Raw genomic sequence first — 19,688 nt, forward strand, 5'->3', positions numbered from 1 at the left:
ATGTTTTAACCCTCTGAAGTCAATTAACGCCTATACGAATCATGAGGCATTTTCTCGTGATAACCCCGAAAAGAACTTAAATTACACTTTCAGTTTTGATCGTACAGATAAGAGCAATACATCAATCGAATCTCTAAAGGGTTTACTTTTTTTGTATACAGACATAATAACAACAGAACTTTGTGCACTTTTAAAATAAAGATAACAAACAAGGTGTGCTGTCTGCAGCCTTTGTCTGCCGTGATCTTCATTTACAAACATGTAATTAAAATGAACTGTAACTCATTGAATACTCAACGAAGAGACATGAGAGAGATTTATAAAAAGCCTGACATGTCTACTTTTAAACTAAACAAGTGCTGCCGAAAACAGATATTATGTGATAAAGTAATCAATATGAAAACAATGCAATGTCAGTTTTTCACGTCTCCCTTCATTATCTACTAATGCGACCACACCCCTGCGCTGAACGCGCTATTCAGATTCTAATGTTTCACTGAAGCGCGTGGCTTGAATATGCCACACAACAGAAGACAACACAGCAAGACTGTTCTTCATGATTTATTTATTTTTATTTACTTTTTGCTTCGCAATGAGAGGAATAAGACATGATTCACCCCAAAAAGATGTGATGTGGTTGAGGATTTGAGATGTGGACTTCCTCAGAAAAAAAGAATGAAACACTTTATTCAGCGTGATCATAAACATTAGTAAGTCTCTTTTTATTTATTTATATACTTGTACTAGTTTTCACATAACATGTAAACATTTTACATGTTAGACTTTTTCCAAAGACTTTTTCCAAACTATTATTCCTGACTTAATGTATAATAAAGTGAAATATTATGAAGTTTAAATAACACTATACAAAACTATACCATTCAAAAGCTTGACGTAAATAATATAAATGTAACAAATAAATGTAACTGTAAAAAATGTAAAAAACAATGCCGTTCTTTCAATGTATCCCCCCTAAAAATACAGAAAATGCCGCTCTTTCAACATTAATAGTAGTAATAATAATAATAATAATAATAATAATAAATAATAAATGTTTTTTGTAGAAAATAAGATTGTTAAAAGGATTTCTGAAGGATTGTGTGACTGGAGTAATGATGCGAAAAATTCAGTTTGAAAGTCAGCTTTGATTGTTCCTAATAAACTGTTTAATTGGACTCGTCAGTGGATATTAAATTTTGTTCTGGGATAATTAAATATATTCAAAATAAACTACAAACATAAAATTATATAGATTTATTTTGTCCTCACATTTTTTCTTGTAACTCCTCCCTCTCAGTGACGAACCTGACTGAAAGGCTCATTATGCAGGCCTTTGTCTTCTCAGGTGTATATCGCAATGATATTCATGATAGTTGACGCCTACTCGCATATGACTTTTACCAACAAAAAGTGTCTGTTAAAATTTAAATCAATATATTGTTTTCGGTAAGTGAGTAAACGAGATGATTTTCACATAATTTAGAAAGAAAAATTCTAGGCTACAAGCTCCAGTTTTCAAAAGTCCCGGGATCCAACGTTCTGTATGTGTTTTATGGCCTTACTCAAGTGATTTAACATTTTGAGTTTTTCACTAACCATGCATAACATTTTTTTTCTTCTCAAAAACACAATCATGTACATACATGCTGCTTGCATATTATTATAGACCAGTATGTGCTGATTACAGTGAAATTAGACTTTAGCCATTTATATGTGTATAATAAACTGAAAAAAGCACAAATGTAAGGGCATGACAAAACTTCTCCAGGCCCCCAAAATACCCTTAGACTTCAGAGTTAAATACATTTCAGTAGTTCAATACTTTTTCCTTGTCATTACATTTTATTACACATTATTATTTTTTTATTTTTATTTTTATTTGTTTTGTTTTCTTTGTATGCATGAATTAGTTGTTACCGACATCTGGTGAAAGTTTCATATCAACTGCACCTTTAGAAATACATTTGACCTACTGTATATCTGTTGGATTTCTTTTATTTTATTGTGCATGATTCAAATAAAAAAAGTAGAGTGTTGAAAAAAAGTAAAAAAGTTGAATTAAGAAAATAAAAAAGGTAGCCATTGCAGTTTTATTAAGGCAATGTTTTTATTTGATTTTTTATCTTCTCTTCTGTCTAGATGAGGAGTTAAGGGTAGCACCTACAGAGCATGAATGTGTGTGTGAGGGTCGATCATGTGCAGCAGGGGACCGCTGTAAGGGTCAGCAGTGTTTCTCCTCTTTGACACTGAGTGATGGGACACCAGTGTCACAGAAGGGCTGTTTTAAGGTGTATGAACAGGGAAGGATGACCTGTAAAACACCTCCGTCACCTGACCAGATAGTGGAGTGCTGTCAGGCTCATCTGTGCAACATGAACCTCACTGTGAGACTTCCTGTACGAGGTAACAGACATTAAGCTCTCACACCTTCACCTCCATGTGTATACACCTTCATGTGTATATGTATACACATGTATTTTTGATTATTATTATTTTTTTTTTTACATATACTTCTAGGTTCCATCCATGTCTTATATTGTATGTTGGTATTTTAGTATCAGTAGCGTTCTGTGGCTTGACATTACAATTATTTGTTTATTGTTCATTTAGTAATAGTTTGTATGTAACTTTTATGTTTAGCTCCGTTGCTAATCAAGCCCACTTAAAAAATCTAAGCAGAGACTTCCGAACTGCTTGAACGGTACATACAAGTGTGTTTAAATAGAGGTGGAGCTTCTTTTTTTAACTCTACAGGACAATGGCCCAGCCCCCCCCCTCCCCCATCCCTGATCTAAACATTTTACATATATTAAATATCCATGATTTGACACAATTTTAAAACTCCCTGTTATTTCTGGGGTTTCCATGACAAGAAGTCATTGTAATGAAAGAAAGAATTACAGTGAAAGTTAAAATGTGCGTAATGTCATCAGCTGAATTTTGTATTTTATTTTATTTTTATTTTTGAGATTTTCTTCAAGGTAAAATGGTTTCTTTTTAAATCTCTGTGTGTCTCTCAGTGGTGGAGGGCCCCAACTATAGTGTGACAACGCTGACCATTGTGATTGTGGCTCCAGTCTTCGTTCTGATATTCCTGTCTGGTGTAGCTATCCTGATCTTCCGTTGTATTCACCATCACCAGATGGAGCATCTGACTGCTCATGATGCAGAGTATGGCCCCATCGATGGTCTGATTGCATCTAATGTGGGAGAGAGCACACTCGCGGTGAGAAAAACCTACACTTACCAAAGTCTGTAATCAGTCTGTGATTTAAGCAAAGTAAAGCTGTGATCAAGTAAAGCTTTGCTTTTTTGCTCTTGCTGATAAAAAAAAGTGAGACCAAAAAAAAAAAAATGGATCCGGGGGGTTAATAAAAGTTAATAAAGTAGAACTTCACTTCAGAAAGCCTTTAATAACCTCCCAGAGAGCACCCTTTAATGATGGATTTATACAGTTTATTTTTTTATAAAATTGTATTGGTTCATAAGAAGAAAGTCATATACACCTAGGGTGGCTTGAGGGTAAGAAAATCATGGGTTAATTTTATTTTTTTGTTGAACTATCCATTTATCCATTGCCACAAAACCAGCACTAAGGGTCAATTGTGTTTTATACATCATCTGAAAGCTGAATAAATAATTTTACATTTATGTAGGTTTGTTAGGACAATATTTTGACTGAGATAACCATTATGAGAAAATCATCGTCTATAAAGATGTCCATACCAAGTTCTTAGAAATGTATATTACTAATAAAAAAAATATGTTTTGACATTTTTACAGAAGGAAATTAATAAAATATCTTAATGGAACATAATCTTTACTAAATATCCTAATGATTTTTGTCATAAAAGAAAAATCTAAATTTGTATACATACAATGTATTTTGACTATTGCTAAAAATATACCCATGCTACTTATGACTGGTTTTGTGATCCAGGGTCACATATGTGGTTACACTTCCAAAAAAAATAAGGACATGTGCCATAATAATACAATGCTATTTTTTATTAATTTACATACAGGTAAATGCTTTTTTTAGCTTATTAATTAATAAAACATCTGATAAATCCGTGCAAAACTTTACAGAAATGTAACATCTGGAAACTAATTTGTTTTGTGTGTTTTAAATGGTTTCTAATATCAACAAGACTTTGTTTATGCTGACATATGATAAAATCATATCTTTCTGTTTAAAAAAAATTTAGACAGAAAAGTTGCAGGGTTTTGGTGAGTTTGTAAGTATTGTGATGTGTATTTGCTGAGCTGCCTCTTTGGTTGCTGTTGTTGGATAATTTTCAAGCTATTTTCAAGGATCTTTGTGGAGTGCTTGGCAACCAAAGCAAATATTTAGCGTTCTAATGTTTGCCTGAGAATAATTAAAAGTCTGTGCCAGTGCTGGGAATGAGATGTTATTAAAATACTTAAAAAAATCTGTTCTCCGAAGCCTAGGAGGTTACTGCTTTGATCCACTAAAATTGTTGATTAATGTGTTCAGACCGTGATTCTAAGGATCTTAAGGGTGGCTAGCTCTGAAGCTACCATTTTTTTTTTAGGATCGTGCAGTAATTATTCCCAGTGTTTTGCAATTCTGCTCTCTAACAGTATCTCTCCATGATGCAAACAAATGGTTATAATGGCTCTTGTGGTCTGGGCCTCTGGTGCACATTTTGGAATGTGGCTGTTCATGGAGTGCTCTCTAGTGTATAAGTGTGTGTATTGCAGGGTCCAAATGTAGCTGTACTAGAGTTAATGTATAGCTGTATATATTTTTTATTTTTTGCCTTTCTCTCTCAGGATCTGTTGGATCATTCCTGTACATCTGGTAGTGGCTCTGGACTACCTTTCCTGGTTCAGAGAACAGTAGCCAGACAGATCACTCTCAGCGAGTGTGTTGGTATGTGCTCACACCATCTTTCCATCATTCTTTGTTATGTTTGTGTGCATAGAGCGTTTCTTAGATTTTGTTGTACAGGTTAGCAGCTCATTTTAAACGCCAAATTACTCTGTTACTTACATATATTTTACAACCTCACTTTTGAGAGTATGTCCTCAAATGTTTGTGTGTTTTCCTTCAGGTAAAGGTCGATATGGAGAGGTTTGGAGAGGTCAGTGGCAGGGAGAAAGTGTGGCTGTTAAAATATTCTCATCCCGAGATGAGAAATCCTGGTTCAGAGAGACCGAAATCTACAACACTGTCCTGCTTCGACACGATAACATTCTGGGTAAATAATTTTATAATGAAAGATTTTATTCCCATAGAAATTTCCATATTTTCCAGAATATAAGTCCCAGTTCTCTTCATAATTTGGCTGGTCCTGCGACTAATAGTCAGGTGTGACTTATTTATCAAAATGTATTTGACATGAACCAAGAGAAATTAATCAAGAGAAAACATTACTGTCTACAGCCACGAGAGGGCGCTCTATGCTGCTCAGTGCTCCTGTAGCCTACACTGAGCAGCATAGACTACCCGCGGCTGTAGACAGTAATGTTTTCTATTGGTTCTTGGTTCTAAATAAATGCGACTTATATAGAAGTCACACTGGACTATGTTTTTTTCCTTATCATGATATATTTTTGGACTTATACTTAGGTGCGACTTATAGTCTGAAAGAAATTTTTTTTTTTTGAAAATATATATATATATATATATATATATATATATATATATATATATATATATATATATATATATATATATATATATATATGAAGTTTATTTGCAAAAACAGATATTTTCAAAAATAATGTTTTTAATTTTGTTGTTTTTATTTTAATGTGTTAGTTTGATTGTTATTAATTGGAATGCACAATAAAAAGTACAAAAATGAACATGATCTGTTTTGCAGATTAACTCTTCATATGCTTTCTTTAGGACCCTCAGTTTTTTAACATAAAACGACAATAAAACATGTTAATTGCTCAACCATAACTTTACCTTAAATCATGTTTACTTTGTATTTTTCAGGCTTTATTGCATCTGATATGACATCGCGTAACTCCAGCACTCAATTATGGCTAATCACACATTTTCATGAGATGGGCTCTCTCTATGATTACCTGCAACTCAGCATGCTGGATGCTTCTGCTTGTTTGCGAATGGCACTCTCGATTGCCAGTGGCCTGGCCCATCTGCACGTGGAGATATTTGGCACACAGGGCAAACCAGCCATTGCTCACAGAGACCTAAAGAGCAAAAATATTTTAGTGAACAAAAACGGCCAGTGCTGCATTGCAGACCTTGGTAAGAGTAACTTCTGGGTGAAGCAGTTATTGCATGCATGCTGTTGTTTCATATGCCATTCATATTAGAATATTTAAAATATTACTGTGAAGTGTATTTTGGACAACATAAAAAAAAAAAAAAAACACCATGTGATAAGGTTATGTGTTTTGATGGCAGAGTTGTTTCACTTTTTAATTTAATTTCAGTTGTGCATTAAACTGTCAATAATCACAGTAGGTATAATCAAAATAATAACACATTATGGTTAAAGTATGCACATGTTTATCTCAGGTTTTCAACAAAAATAAATTTTTTGTTAGAAGTACTTTCTTACTACACCGATTTAGTTCAAGCATAAGTGATGAGCAATTGTCATGTGGTGAGCAAATCTGAAACCATTTTCTAAATATTCAGTTACCCCTGAAACCCCTTACTCAAACCAAAGCCGTTCAACCTAAAGGACCATTTATATTTATGCTTATATAAACTTTATATTTTCTTTGAAAAAAAGATTATTTTTATGTGTGTATTTATATTGATTCAATGAATCATAAATCATACAGGTTAGATTAATGGACGTTTATGACCATTGAAATATCCAAATATTTTGTTTCCTTCCATCAATCTGTCACTTGTTGTTCAGTTTCTAATAATTAAAATCATTTGTTTGTTCCCTCAGTATTTACCTGTTGAACATGTTGCCCTTTATATACAAATAAATAGAAAGCAGAAGCAGGATATTTGCTCGTGGAGGATGGACACTTTAATTTATTTCTTTATTAAATTCACTTTACTCACTCACTTAGTTCCTGAGTCCATTTCTGTAACACCAGGCTGTTTATTAGAAGAGATCACTGTTGTTTCCCCCAAAACCTTAACGAAAAACCCATTAGGTAGCTTTCAGCTAACACAAACTCTTCTGTACACAGGAAGTGGAACACAAGATGTGTTTTTTGTAGAGCACTTCAGACTACATAAAGCACATTAACAAAATGAGCATGTTGTTTTTAGAACATCGATTTGAAAACATGTTGCCCTCATGGGACTAGACATTTTCACTTTGCAATTTTTTTTTCTTGAGACTCAAAGACATGTTTTTCAGTTACTAGACCTTTCTGGGTTGTTCAAGTTTACTTATTATCTCATTAAACTGAATTTTTGTATATCCCCACAAGAGGGTGCAATGCAACATTTAAAAAGCAAATGTACTTTTCCCATCATAATTTCAGCATATGCATCTCCGATACATCTCAGCATTTTAGATGACGTTCTTAACAGTGTACAAATGTAGTTAAGCAATAAAGTGCTTTCTAAAATGAGAGCCCCTTTCCATAATCATAAATAAAATTTGTAAATTATTTCAGTAGGAAGGAATCAGGCAAAGGGAAGATGTGAAAAACCCTTCCATGGGATCTTTTAAATTTAGAATGTACGCAAAAAGTGCTGTACCAATACACAGGTTTTTAATCCAGGGACCGAATTCCTTAAAAGGGTATGCCTTGCCCTGAAATGATTATTAATTCTGCATTACGTGGCTTAATCTGTATTGTGCAAAGATACTGATAGATCCTTTACTATATGATAATTATACATATGGTCACACATTTATCTTCTTCAGGTCTCGCCGTGATGCATTTTCAGGACACAAATGAGCTGGACGTAGGGAATAATCCTAAAGTTGGGACCAAGCGATACATGGCCCCTGAGGTTCTGGATGACTCTATTCAGACAGATTGCTTTGAGTCTTACAAACGAGTCGATATCTGGGCCTTTGGACTTGTACTGTGGGAAATTGCTAGAAGAACAGTTAGTAATGGTAAGAAAAAATCTTACACCTGATTCACTATAACACCTGTCACTTGTTCCTTTTTTTTTAAATGTATCTCTGCTGTTGCACTTTGAGATGGTTTCAATATGGAGAGTCAAATGATGCAAGGAGGAAAAGATGGTGCTCTGTGTCACTTAGCAAAAATTATCCGGTTATATTATTATAAGGCCTAAACACTCAAAATGTCTATGAACAATAGTGTGTGAGATGAATGTTTGTGTCCCCAAAACCAAGGCACACAATGAATACATGCTAAGTGCCAAACACAAGTAAATGTTCTATTTTGCCAGATCACTATGGTGGATGATTATGTTACTGTCAATTAGTTAAATATGTGCTCTGTAAGTAAAGTAGTGTAGTGAAAAGTCCATATTGAAACGGAGTAATAATAATATTATTTTTATTTTTGATTAACAATGATGGTTTAAAAAGCCCTTTTAACTACACCATTTATGTAGTAACCTAAATTAATGTATGACATTAAAATCAAATTGTTGGATCCAAATAGGGCAAAGAAATAAAAAGTTGGCAACCCTGATGCATTTTAATTTTAGTTTTTCTTTTTCTAATTATGACTTAAGATGTTTCAGTGGCTAAGAAGAGTCATGTGAAATTGAGGAGTTTGATTCATGGCTTCAAGCATATAATCAGTGATTGTTATGTAACCCACTGAGGACTGACCTTTGGGCGTAAACTGGAAAGATATTCTGTAATGATGGTAAAAGCATATGCTTCCTTTTGTAAATTTGGATGGTATGCTGCTTGCAGCTAGGCAGTATTGTATTTTAGTATGATGTTATATATTTGGAGGCTTTTGAATCTATATGGGAGATATTATACATTTTGTTGTCCTGCTCTACACAATATATTCTATTATTATTATTATTATTATTATTATTATTGGATATTAGAGTCACTTGTGTCTTGTTCTGTTCTTGCAATTATTATATTAGATATTATTTTCATGCGTGGGTTTTTATGGAAATAACTTCTCAGTATAGGCATTGTTTATATGGATGGACATTTAATTGTTCTGTTACAGGGACCTGATTTTAAGAAAGCACTGAAAACTCAAACTAAGATGTATGAGAAGACGACATGCAGCGGTGCCCTTTGCAGAACATATTACTTGGTGTTTTTCTACCCTGGCCCATTTCAGTGAGGCAAACAGGGTATATGGTGCTTTGGCATATTAATTTTCCTCATAAGATTATTATATTAAGTGTCAGTTTTGATCCATTAATACAATAAGTTTAAAGGAATATATGGAGGTGGTTAGCACTAAATGTGTTTAATTATTTTTTTATTTCTACCCTGCCACCACTACAATGTTTGCCCATTAAATTACCATTTTTTTTTTTTTTTTTACATCCATAACCAAAGATTGTTGGATGTATCCCACATATTGTTATCAGAACTTCATGTTTTCTATGGCAGGAGTGTATAGAGCAGGGTATATTGAAGTAAGGAGTTGTTTATGAGAATAACCGTTTAAAATTATTTAACCAGATAACCCAAACTAGAACCTATAATCAAATGCAGTTTTGTAAATATTTGTTGCCGAGACTTGTTGCTTGTCTTCTTGACAAGCTATAGAAAAATATAATATTTTTTCCAGAGTACCAGCAGCATTGTGTAGAGGGTGTTAGACTTACAAGAAGTTTACTACATATTGCTAATGGACAAAACGAGGTGTAGATTCCATTCCGCTCTAAAAACTCTTGGGCTCAGGGATTTGAAAATTAGCAAATAGCAATTAAGAATGGATCAGAATTTGGCAAAATTTTGGAAAATTTTGGAAAATTTCTCATGTTTTATCATGCATAATTACTATTACATACAATTATATACATAATTATACTATGCATAATTTTGGGATACTGCAAATGGCACAGGTAATAAGGTTACTTAGGAACATCACATTACTATTAGTGCAAAGGGAAATTATGCATGGGGAAGTTGTGGCCTAATGGTTAGAGGGTTGGACTCCCAATCGAAGGATTGTGAGTTCTAGTCTCAGGCCGGACGGAATTGTGGGTGGGGGTAGTGCATGAACAGCTCTCTCTACACCTTCAATACCATGACTTAGGTGCCCTTGAGCAAGGCATCGAACCCCCAACTGCTCCCCGGGCGCCGCAGCATAAATGGCTGCCCACTGCTCCGGGTGTGTGTGTGTGTGTGTGTGTGTGTGTGTGTGTGTGTGTGTGTGTGTGTGTGTGTGTGTGTGTGTGTGTGTGTGTGTGTGTGTGTGTGTGTGTGTGTGTGTGTGTGTGTGTGTGTGTGTGTGTGTGTGTGTGTGTGTGTGTGTGTGTGTGTGTGTGTGTGTGTGTGTGTGTGTGTGTGTGTGTGTGTGTGTGTTCACTGCTCTGTGTGTGTGCATTTCGGATGGGTTAAATGCAGAGCACAAATTCTGAGTATGGGTCACCATACTTGGCTGAATGTCACTTCACTTCACTTTTTTAATATACAGTCAATGTCCTGTTTTGTAAAATGTTTGACTAAAAAACATTATAAAAAAGTGTAGTTAGTTTAGTTAGTCCCACATATGGCTTACATGCAGGTCTAAAGTTCGTGAGATGTTACAATTACAATGACTTGGGTCAAAACTGCGCACATTTTAGTTTGACTTTGTCTGTGTATGATTGTAGGTGCACATTATTCGACATCTGCCCCCTTCACACTGAAAGGGTCATTACAGTAATGTCTTCAGAGGCTTGTCTGATGCCCTCTGTGTGTCTCGTCTAAAATGGGTCCCTATTGCTCCCTTTGGTGTAATAGCTTGTACTCTATATATAATCTGCACTGCTGCCGTTCTTGATGAAGCTGAATTTTGTACAGACACATTACAGTTGGCACAATTGGTGCTCAGTGATTATCGGTGTAATTTGATAACCAGTTTAATAACTTCTGAAATTAATGGCTGGTCATTTTTTTTTTGGTTGAGTTCCTAATGTGTTTTGTCTACACTCACTGTGCAGGTATTGTTGAAGATTACAAGCCCCCATTCCATGACGTAGTGCCGAGTGACCCAAGCTTTGAGGACATGAAGAAAGTGATCTGCATAGACCAACAGAGACCAAATATCCCAAACAGATGGTTCTCAGACCCGGTCAGTACCAGCTCATATACCTTTACAAATTAAGTTAATCAGTCATTATCTTTGAAAAACATTATACCAGGTCCCAACCAGATCCAGTGGCAAGCAATGTATCTTCCACATTGAAAGTAAAATTTTAATCAGTTTGAACATATTGAATAGAAATGTCATAGTTATTGTTAGTTTGGAAAAAAACTCTTAACGAGGACAACAATGTTGTATCGCTTTTTGCATTATTGTCAGACATCTAGACAGTGTTAAAGGGTGGTGGGTATTAAAGGTATAAATCTTCACAAAAACAAAACAAAACAAATGAACGAAAAATTTTTTGCTGGAAATTAAATGTGAACATGGGTTTTATTTTATAAACATGCAGTGTTATTATCGGATAATTTAATTAAATACTTTGCATGTGAAAGGTATTTAATTTGATTTCATTTTTTTTTACTCTCTTTTTATTTAAGGACACAAACCAAAAGAGAAGATTAAAAATTGCAAAACATTTCTAAATTTAAATATAACAAATACATTTATTAAGTAAAACTAATATTATTAACAAAACATTTCTGTTATTCTTATAATATTACTTTTAGTTTCTACTCTAAATTCTTATTTAGATCTTGAAATGCTGAAGCTCACACCACAGTTGAATTTTTTTATTTAACCTTCATTTAACCAGGCAAGTTCTTATTTTCAATTCATTTATATGAACCCATGTAACCTTGTGTAAAGAAGAAAATGATTGCTCTCTAACACCCACAAGGATATATCCACTGCAGTTATAAATATTATTTAGCAAAATCTTCATTGTTTTTTACCTCCCTTTACTTGATATCAGTCTCTTGTTTTGTTTTTATGTTTCAGACTTTAACATCAATCGTTAAACTTATGAAGGAATGCTGGTACCAGAACCCATCAGCCAGACTTACAGCATTACGCATCAAAAAGACTCTGACAAAAAATTCTTTGGACAAAATCAAAGCGGACATATGAACTACTGCCTTATGGGAGACCTTAAAAGCCTTTTTACTGCGCCCAGTTGATGTCTCATCTGGCAAACCAACCAGGAAAAAAAAGATAATCTGGGCTTAGTACTCTTGTAGAGGCACATCATATTTATTTTGAACTTAAAGTGGGGCATATTTGGCATCCAAAAGACTGAAAGACTGCAGACTGCTTTTCATATGGGAGTTATTTCTTTTAGCAGATAGGATTTTTGAAAAATCACGTTCTGTCACATTACAACAGCTGGGCATTTGAAGAAACTGCTTTAGAGTTAGTTCACTCAAAAGTTGACAAACTTACACATCAGACAGTTCTAGTTCATAATACAGCAACACTACTGCAGCCCTACAAATGATTTGACTGCAACCCTACAAAGAAAAGAGAAATAGCTTTTCATTTTGGCTCTCTATCACTGTCATTTATAGTGTAAGTAGACCATAAACACAATACTCAATCAGTCTGTCATGAACAAATGATGAGTGTTAAGGTTGCACCTCAGTCTTTATCTTGATCCACCCTCTGTTGTCCAATGTGTTAAATCTGAAAAGTTTTGTATCACTGCACATTTAGCATTATGTATTTGTTTTTTTGTTTGTTTCATATTGTCTGTAAATAAAGATGCTTAAGGAGTAAAACAACTTAAATAAACCTACAAGATCCCGAATTCAAGAAACAGATATCTGCAAATCGTTTTTGTTTATCAAATAATTCACACAGTTATTCGGCAGACATATACTTGGACCAGCCTAGTCTCCTCTAGATCTTTTTTTATAGATAATTTAATTGAATTGTATGGAAAATGTATATATTTTTTAAACATTGAATAAAAAAAATAGGCAGAATAGTTTAAGAGAGTTACAGATTAAGGCTAAATTAAGTTGTTACTACTAGTTTGGTGCCAGATGTGTGTGTGTTTGTAGTTATTGATCATGCATATGAATATACTTTGTGCGTATAAAGGCTCCAAATGTTACTTGTTGTGTATCACTTTTTCTTTTAATTGGTGGAAATGCAATCAGTTTTTAGTCCAGTTAAACATTACATTTTGGGTTACAATTTATTGAGATTATTTAATTGCTGGATATATGGAAGGCATATCTCGTCTTGCAGTGAAGTGAAAATATATAATTTGATAGCAATCTTTCCTTAGAAAGCCACGTTTCTATCGTTTGTAAAACTGCATTTTTCCATCTCAAAAATATATATAAATTACGACCTATGCTCTCAATGTCAAATGCAGAAACATTCATTCATGCGTTCATGACCTCAAAGTTAGATTATTGTAATGCTTTATTTGGGTGGTTGTTCTGCATGCTTAATAAACAAACTCCTGATAGTCCAAAATGCAGTAGCTAGAGTTCTTACTAGAACCAGATTAGCCCGGTTCTGTCAACACTGCACTGGCTCCCTATCAAACCTTTTATGGATTTTAAAATCTTGCATATTACTTCTAAAGCCCTGAATGGTTTAGCACCTCAGTATTTGAACAAGCTCTAATTGCACAATAGTCCTCCACATCCACTGTTCTCAAAAAAAAAAAAAAAAAAAAAAAATTATATTTAGTACCCAAACTCTGGAATAATCTACCTAACATTGTTCAGGAGGTAGGCACAGTTTAAATCTAGATAAAAAAAAAAGAAAAAAGATCCACCTCTTTAACCTGGTTTACACATAACACATTCATAATATTCAAATCTGTTAAAGTATTCACTAACCTCAGTATCTGAAAGTGTTAAAGATATAATATCATCCTCCTAAGGCTCTCTGTCGTCCGTCGACGAGCGCGAAAGGGAAAGCTCCACTGAGCCAGATCCACCTGTAAATCCCACAAGCTCATTCTTCTCCGTGCCTCAGCAGCAACAGGTCCTGAACTGCGGGAAGCTGATGGCAGCTCTTTTTTTTCTTCTTTTTTTTTCCCTCAGAAAGAGAGGCGAACGAGAGCGGAGCTTTTTCATTGAAAAAAAAAAAAACGCTTACAATGCACGCAGATTCAACACCGGTGGACCACAATCAAGTAATCAATACCATAGTATAAAATTTGGTTTGCACCTTTTGTCAGTACGTGTCAGACTCAGCTTCTCCAATAAAAAGATGAGATCATAGTGGGTTTTTTTCGGTTCTCCGGCCAAAATATGCCGGCCCTAGGATCGCTCCTTCTCTGACATACACCACCTCCGAGCTCTGGGCTTCGTCACACCCGCTGCTGTTCTGCTTGGCCAGCCACGCGTTTTCGGCGAATTTTTCCCCGGCATCCGCTCATAATTCGGTCATGCCTACAATTCCTCGAGAGCCTCCCGATCGAGCAAACCTTGCCTTTTCTGACAAACTAACTGCGGAGTTACCCGTCTGATGCCGTGAGTATTTAACTCAGATTTTAACGTCAGATGCTGCAAGAGCTTTCCCGGTCGTCCATGTGTATTGAACTCTCGTCAAAGGCTGCAAGAGCCCTCCCAGTCAAGCATTCTCTGTCTTTAGTCCGACTACACAACATTACCTTTTCTATTTTAGGGCCGGCAAGGCTGACCTGGTTGATGCTGTGTGCTCCCATCGAAGGTTGGAGAGAGCCTCTCAGCTAAACAACTATAACTTTCCCCTTTTACAATTGGCAAGACTTACCCATCTGGGTATTCAGCAAGTATTCAGCTCCCACCAGATGTCGACGAGAGCCTCCCGGCCAGACATCTTTACCTATCTATTCTACAGCCAGCTAGGCTTACTCGTTCGATGCAGTGTGATCCCATCGGACGTCGGGCGAGAACATCCAGGCTAGATAACCTTACCTTTTCCTTCCTACGGCTGGCGAGACTTACCCGTCCGATGCGTGTGCTCCCATCGGATGCAGGCGAGAGCCTCCAGGCCACACAACTGTACATTTCCTTCTATGCCTGGAGAGGTTTACCCATTCGATGCCGTGAGTAGGAAGCTCCCATCGGATGTCGGCGAGAGCCTCCCGGCTAGACAAACGTAACTTTTCCATCCTTTGGCCAGTGAGGCTTACCCATTCGATGAGTGTGCTCCCATTGGATGCCGACGAGAGCCTCCTGTTCAGACAACTTTTTCCTTTCCTTTTTACAGCCACCTAGCTCAGTGGTTCCCAACCTTTTTCCTTGGGGCCCCCCCATGTACATATTTAACAATCCGGGACCCCCCCCCCCCCATATATATATATTAGTGCGGCGAAAAAATTTATCGCATCCAAAATAAAAATGTTTGTGTTTGCATATTATATATGTGTGTAATGTGTATAATTATTTTGTATATATATATATATATATATATATATATATATATATATATATATATATATATATATATATATATATATATATATAAACACATATATGCATGTATATATTTAATATTTTTATTTATTTATATATAAATTATTTATATTTATATATAATATAAATTATGTATTACTGTATATACAGTATACATGCAAAAAAATTAAATACATGCATATGCGTGTATTTATATACAAAATAATTATACACAGTTCACACACACATATATGATGCAAACAAAAACTTTTATTTTGAATGCAATTAATTTTTTTCCCAGCACTAATATATTATATTATATTATATTTATATATATAAATAAATATATATATATATATATATATATATATATATATATATATATATATATATATATATATATATATATATATATATATAAAAGGGGTTTAACGGTTCACAAAATTCACGGTTCGGTTTGATATTAAAACAAACATAATAAAGTGTGATATTTTTTACTTTGAGTAATTCTGGAGCTATAATTTATTCTTCTTATGAGCATATAAAACAAAACAGCTTCTTGGAAAAAATGAAATATTGTAGTAGTTATAAACCAAGGTTTATTTTATTTCAGATTAACATTTGAGGGCAGCAATTGTATTCATAATGACAAAATAAAACCGACGTAATGTTACTTGAAGGCATTATAGCCTACTTTCATGGTTGCAGTTAGTCTTACTACAGTAAATACATGTTGAATGTTGCAGATCTGGACACTGGATAGTTCATTCACGGCACAATGTTTCTTCCTGGTTTACACGTGCTGTTTAATCCGTTAATAACAGAGAAACGTGAATGTTTCTCTCTAGATCTTGCAGCGATGTTATTACTTCTGTGGCAAATTCAAATGCTTTCTTTACTGGATCTCTTATTAGCGCTGTGTAGTAACAGCATCGCATGAACACGATCGGCTCGCGCTGCACTGGTCCAAACTGATAAACGGTCCATCAACCACACAATAACGAGCAGTTTCGTTCCGCTTGCATTATGTTTGCCATTTGATGTTGGGCACTGTTGTGGTCGCGCCGACGTATCTTACATTATGAGCGCGCTTGCCACGCGCAACGCGCCTACATTTGAAATAACGAAATTGTAATTGATATCGGCATTGTTAGCATATGATTTTTTTAAAAACTTTGAAAAAATATTTTTATATAAAATTATTAGTAGAACATTTTATGCATCTTTATTCACCTCAAAGCATATCTGCTCCCGCGCCCCCCCTGTGAACTCTGGGGGCGCGGACCCCAGGTTGGGAACCAATGACCTAGCTGACCTATTCAATATGCAAATATCCAGCTCCAGTGGGAGGCTGGCGCGAACCTCCTTTTCCATTCTACGGTCGTCAAGGCTTACCTGTCTGATGCTGTGAGTACAAGCTCCCACCAGACATCGGTGAGAGCCTCACGGCCACCCAAACATTCCTCTTCCATCCTACGGCCTGCGACGCTGACCCAGTGATACAGCAAGCACGAAGTTCCTATTGGATGCTACAGCCTGCGACGCTGACACAGTTATACAGCAAGCACGAAGTTCCTGTTGGATGCTGGTGAGAGCCTCCTGGCCACACAACTTTACCTTACATCCGTCTTACATACTCCTTGTCGGTCAGCCCAAAAACCTTTTTATCTGCCAAACTGAGAGGACCTAGACGTCCTGAGTCTTATTCTCCGGTCGGAGGCTTCATGGGCCCTCTCAGTCAGCCATTTGCCCTTCTCCCACTGAAAAGCAGGGGCTTATCAGCCAGTAGGGCTTGCATGCAGACACAGTGACCTATTCCAGTTGAGGCAACTCGGACCATCCTGGTCGGGCTAAACAACCACGCTGGTCCTCCTCATCGGCCGGTATGGCTCACTGTTCCAATGCTGTGAGCTCCCGTTGAGCATCGGCTCGAGCCCTACCGACCGGACGCCCCTAACCATGTAGTCCAGTACCTGCAGCCGGTAGGGCCTACCCTTCCAACGCTTAAGTCTCTCCCACTGGAGTACGTAGGCTCTTCCGGCCTGCCAATGAGATGACTTCTCCGAAAAATTTAATCAGCCCCCGCCAGTACTCAATGCTATTTTTGGGGGCGTTCTTGATCTGGCGACTGTCCTCTTGTTAATTTGCTTTTTGGGGTGTACTATAGGTTCGGCCCATTCCCGTGCTCCGAGCACTTCCTCAGACAGCATGCCAAATAAGCATACCATACTTCAGCTAATTATATGTAAGTGTGAACTCGTGAAATAATGTTTTAGTAACAAGGAGTGCATCAGATACTTAAATCAACTAATCAACACCGGTGGACCACAATCAGGTAATCAGTACCATAGTATAAATACTGCTGACTTACCGTCCATTGATGGTTTATCAGGATCCCTCCTCCACCCCATCTCCTCACTTAGAGTTCACTTTACAACTAGACAGGGAAAGGTGGGTACTCTAGGTCGGGATTCCCGAGCTCAGAGCCCTTCCCCAGACAGCACGCCAAATAGGCATACCATACCATGCAGGTACTGGACTACATGGTTAGGGGCGTCCGGTCGGTAGGGCTCAAGCCGATGCTCAACGGGAGCTCACAGCATTGGAACAGTGAGCCATACCGGCCGATGAGGAGGACCAGCGTGGTTGTTTAGCCCGACCAGGATGGTCCGAGTTGCCTCAACTGGAATAGGTCACGGTGTCTGCATGCAAGCCCTACTGGCTGATAAGCCCCTGCTTTTCAGTGGGAGAACGGCAAATGACTGACGAGAGGGCCCATGAAGCCTCAGACTGGAGAATAAGACTCAGGACGTCTAGGTCCTCTCAGTTTGGAAGATAAAAAGGTTTTTGGGCTGACCGACAAGGAGTATGTAAGACGGATGTAAGGTAAAGTTGTGTGGCCAGGAGGCTCTCACCAGCATCCAACAGGAACTTCGTGCTTGCTGTATCACTGGGTCAGCGTCGCAGGCCGTAGCATCCAATAGGAACTTCGTGCTTGCTGTATCACTGGGTCAGGCTGTAGGATGGAAGAGGATCAAAAGCCAACAAGGAGCATCCAAACGCAAGTACACAATATCTCCTAATTCTGGCTGAAACTAGTGCAAATCTGTGGCGAGTGGGGCGGGGCCGAGAGGCGTGGGAACGAGGAGTGAGGCCAGGTGTAGTGATTGAAGATGAGCTGCACCTGCGCCCCACCGCCAGTATCGAGTCCCACGTAGGAGATGGAAGGATATAAAACTGGAGCGACGACCGTGAAGGACGAGAGAGGACCAGGCCTGGGACATATTTTATGTTTTGGCTTTTATTTGTGCGCGTCAGTCGCCGACGCGCTGTTTTGTTTATTTTTGATTATTAAAATGTTTTGATTGTCCGCCGGTTCCCGCCTCCTTCTTACCGATGTATATGGAGTTTTAATATCGTTAAAAAATCTTATTAAGAAAACTAACTAAGATTAAAGTGCTAGTAGATGATTCTCTCAGATTGCGGTCAAGAAATAGTGTTTAACGCTAGACACTTGGGACTCCATTCATCCTCTGTTAATAACATCACTTTTCTCTGTCACTGTTTGAATGAATGTTTGTGTGTTTTTCGTTAGTTTAGCTTGTGTGTATTAGAGTAGTTCAATAAAGTCTTGTTTGATTTTACATACCAGTGTCTTGGACGAATAGTTGATAAAGAGTTAAATATTAATTCTGAATAATTTGCATACTAATTCGGTTCTTATTCACTGTAATTCAATACCCTTTAAGTTATATTGATCTTAATTCCCTTATTAATCTTACAGCGTGAACTCGTGAAGTGCATTTATGTGTGTGCTTTCTATCTCTGTGAGGTTGTGACCTAGTTATCACCCCTATTTTATTAAATAATAGTAGTGTGACTTGAATTCACTTCAGTCTAGACTCAGGTAGGCCTTTAATTTAGTCATGAATGTCTGGGTCATAACTGGAGGTTCCCTTTTGTACCGTACCAGTGGCTGTTGTACTGAAGTAGGTGCGAGTTCAATAAATGTCACTGATTTCTTCTGAGTACTCCAGTCTCAAATTTGGATAAGGAATGACAATAGTGTATGATCATTCTTTTATATTTCCAATCCTTGACCTTCAAGGATCAAGGCCATGGACAGCCATTTTGCAGTGTGCACACTATAATCCTTGCATTCTCTTTCACATTTTTGAGTTGTGGCTTTTACCTCAAAGCAGAGGTTCTCAGAAATTACTTATGTCAGCATCTGAATCAATTTTAAAGTCTATGTATGTTCCTTGACTC

General features: G+C 36.7%; 1 protein-coding gene across 2 annotated transcripts in view; it reads left to right on the plus strand.

The window, feature by feature from the left end:
- Positions 1-12,832, plus strand: part of LOC113109150 (activin receptor type-1) — a 40,624-nt gene extending 27,792 nt beyond the window's left edge. For both annotated transcript variants that reach the window (XM_026272734.1, XM_026272735.1), the window contains 8 exons: positions 2,140-2,403; positions 3,021-3,226; positions 4,798-4,897; positions 5,079-5,225; positions 5,972-6,247; positions 7,848-8,045; positions 11,036-11,166; positions 12,019-12,832. In XM_026272734.1, the coding sequence (XP_026128519.1) occupies positions 2,140-2,403; positions 3,021-3,226; positions 4,798-4,897; positions 5,079-5,225; positions 5,972-6,247; positions 7,848-8,045; positions 11,036-11,166; positions 12,019-12,147 (1,451 nt within the window). In that variant the 3' untranslated portion in view covers positions 12,148-12,832. The remainder of the gene's footprint in view (positions 1-2,139; positions 2,404-3,020; positions 3,227-4,797; positions 4,898-5,078; positions 5,226-5,971; positions 6,248-7,847; positions 8,046-11,035; positions 11,167-12,018) is intronic.
- Positions 12,833-19,688: the final 6,856 nt, after the last annotated feature.

Source organism: Carassius auratus, chromosome 9, assembly GCF_003368295.1.
Source record: "Carassius auratus strain Wakin chromosome 9, ASM336829v1, whole genome shotgun sequence".
Classification (NCBI taxonomy): domain Eukaryota; kingdom Metazoa; phylum Chordata; class Actinopteri; order Cypriniformes; family Cyprinidae; genus Carassius; species Carassius auratus.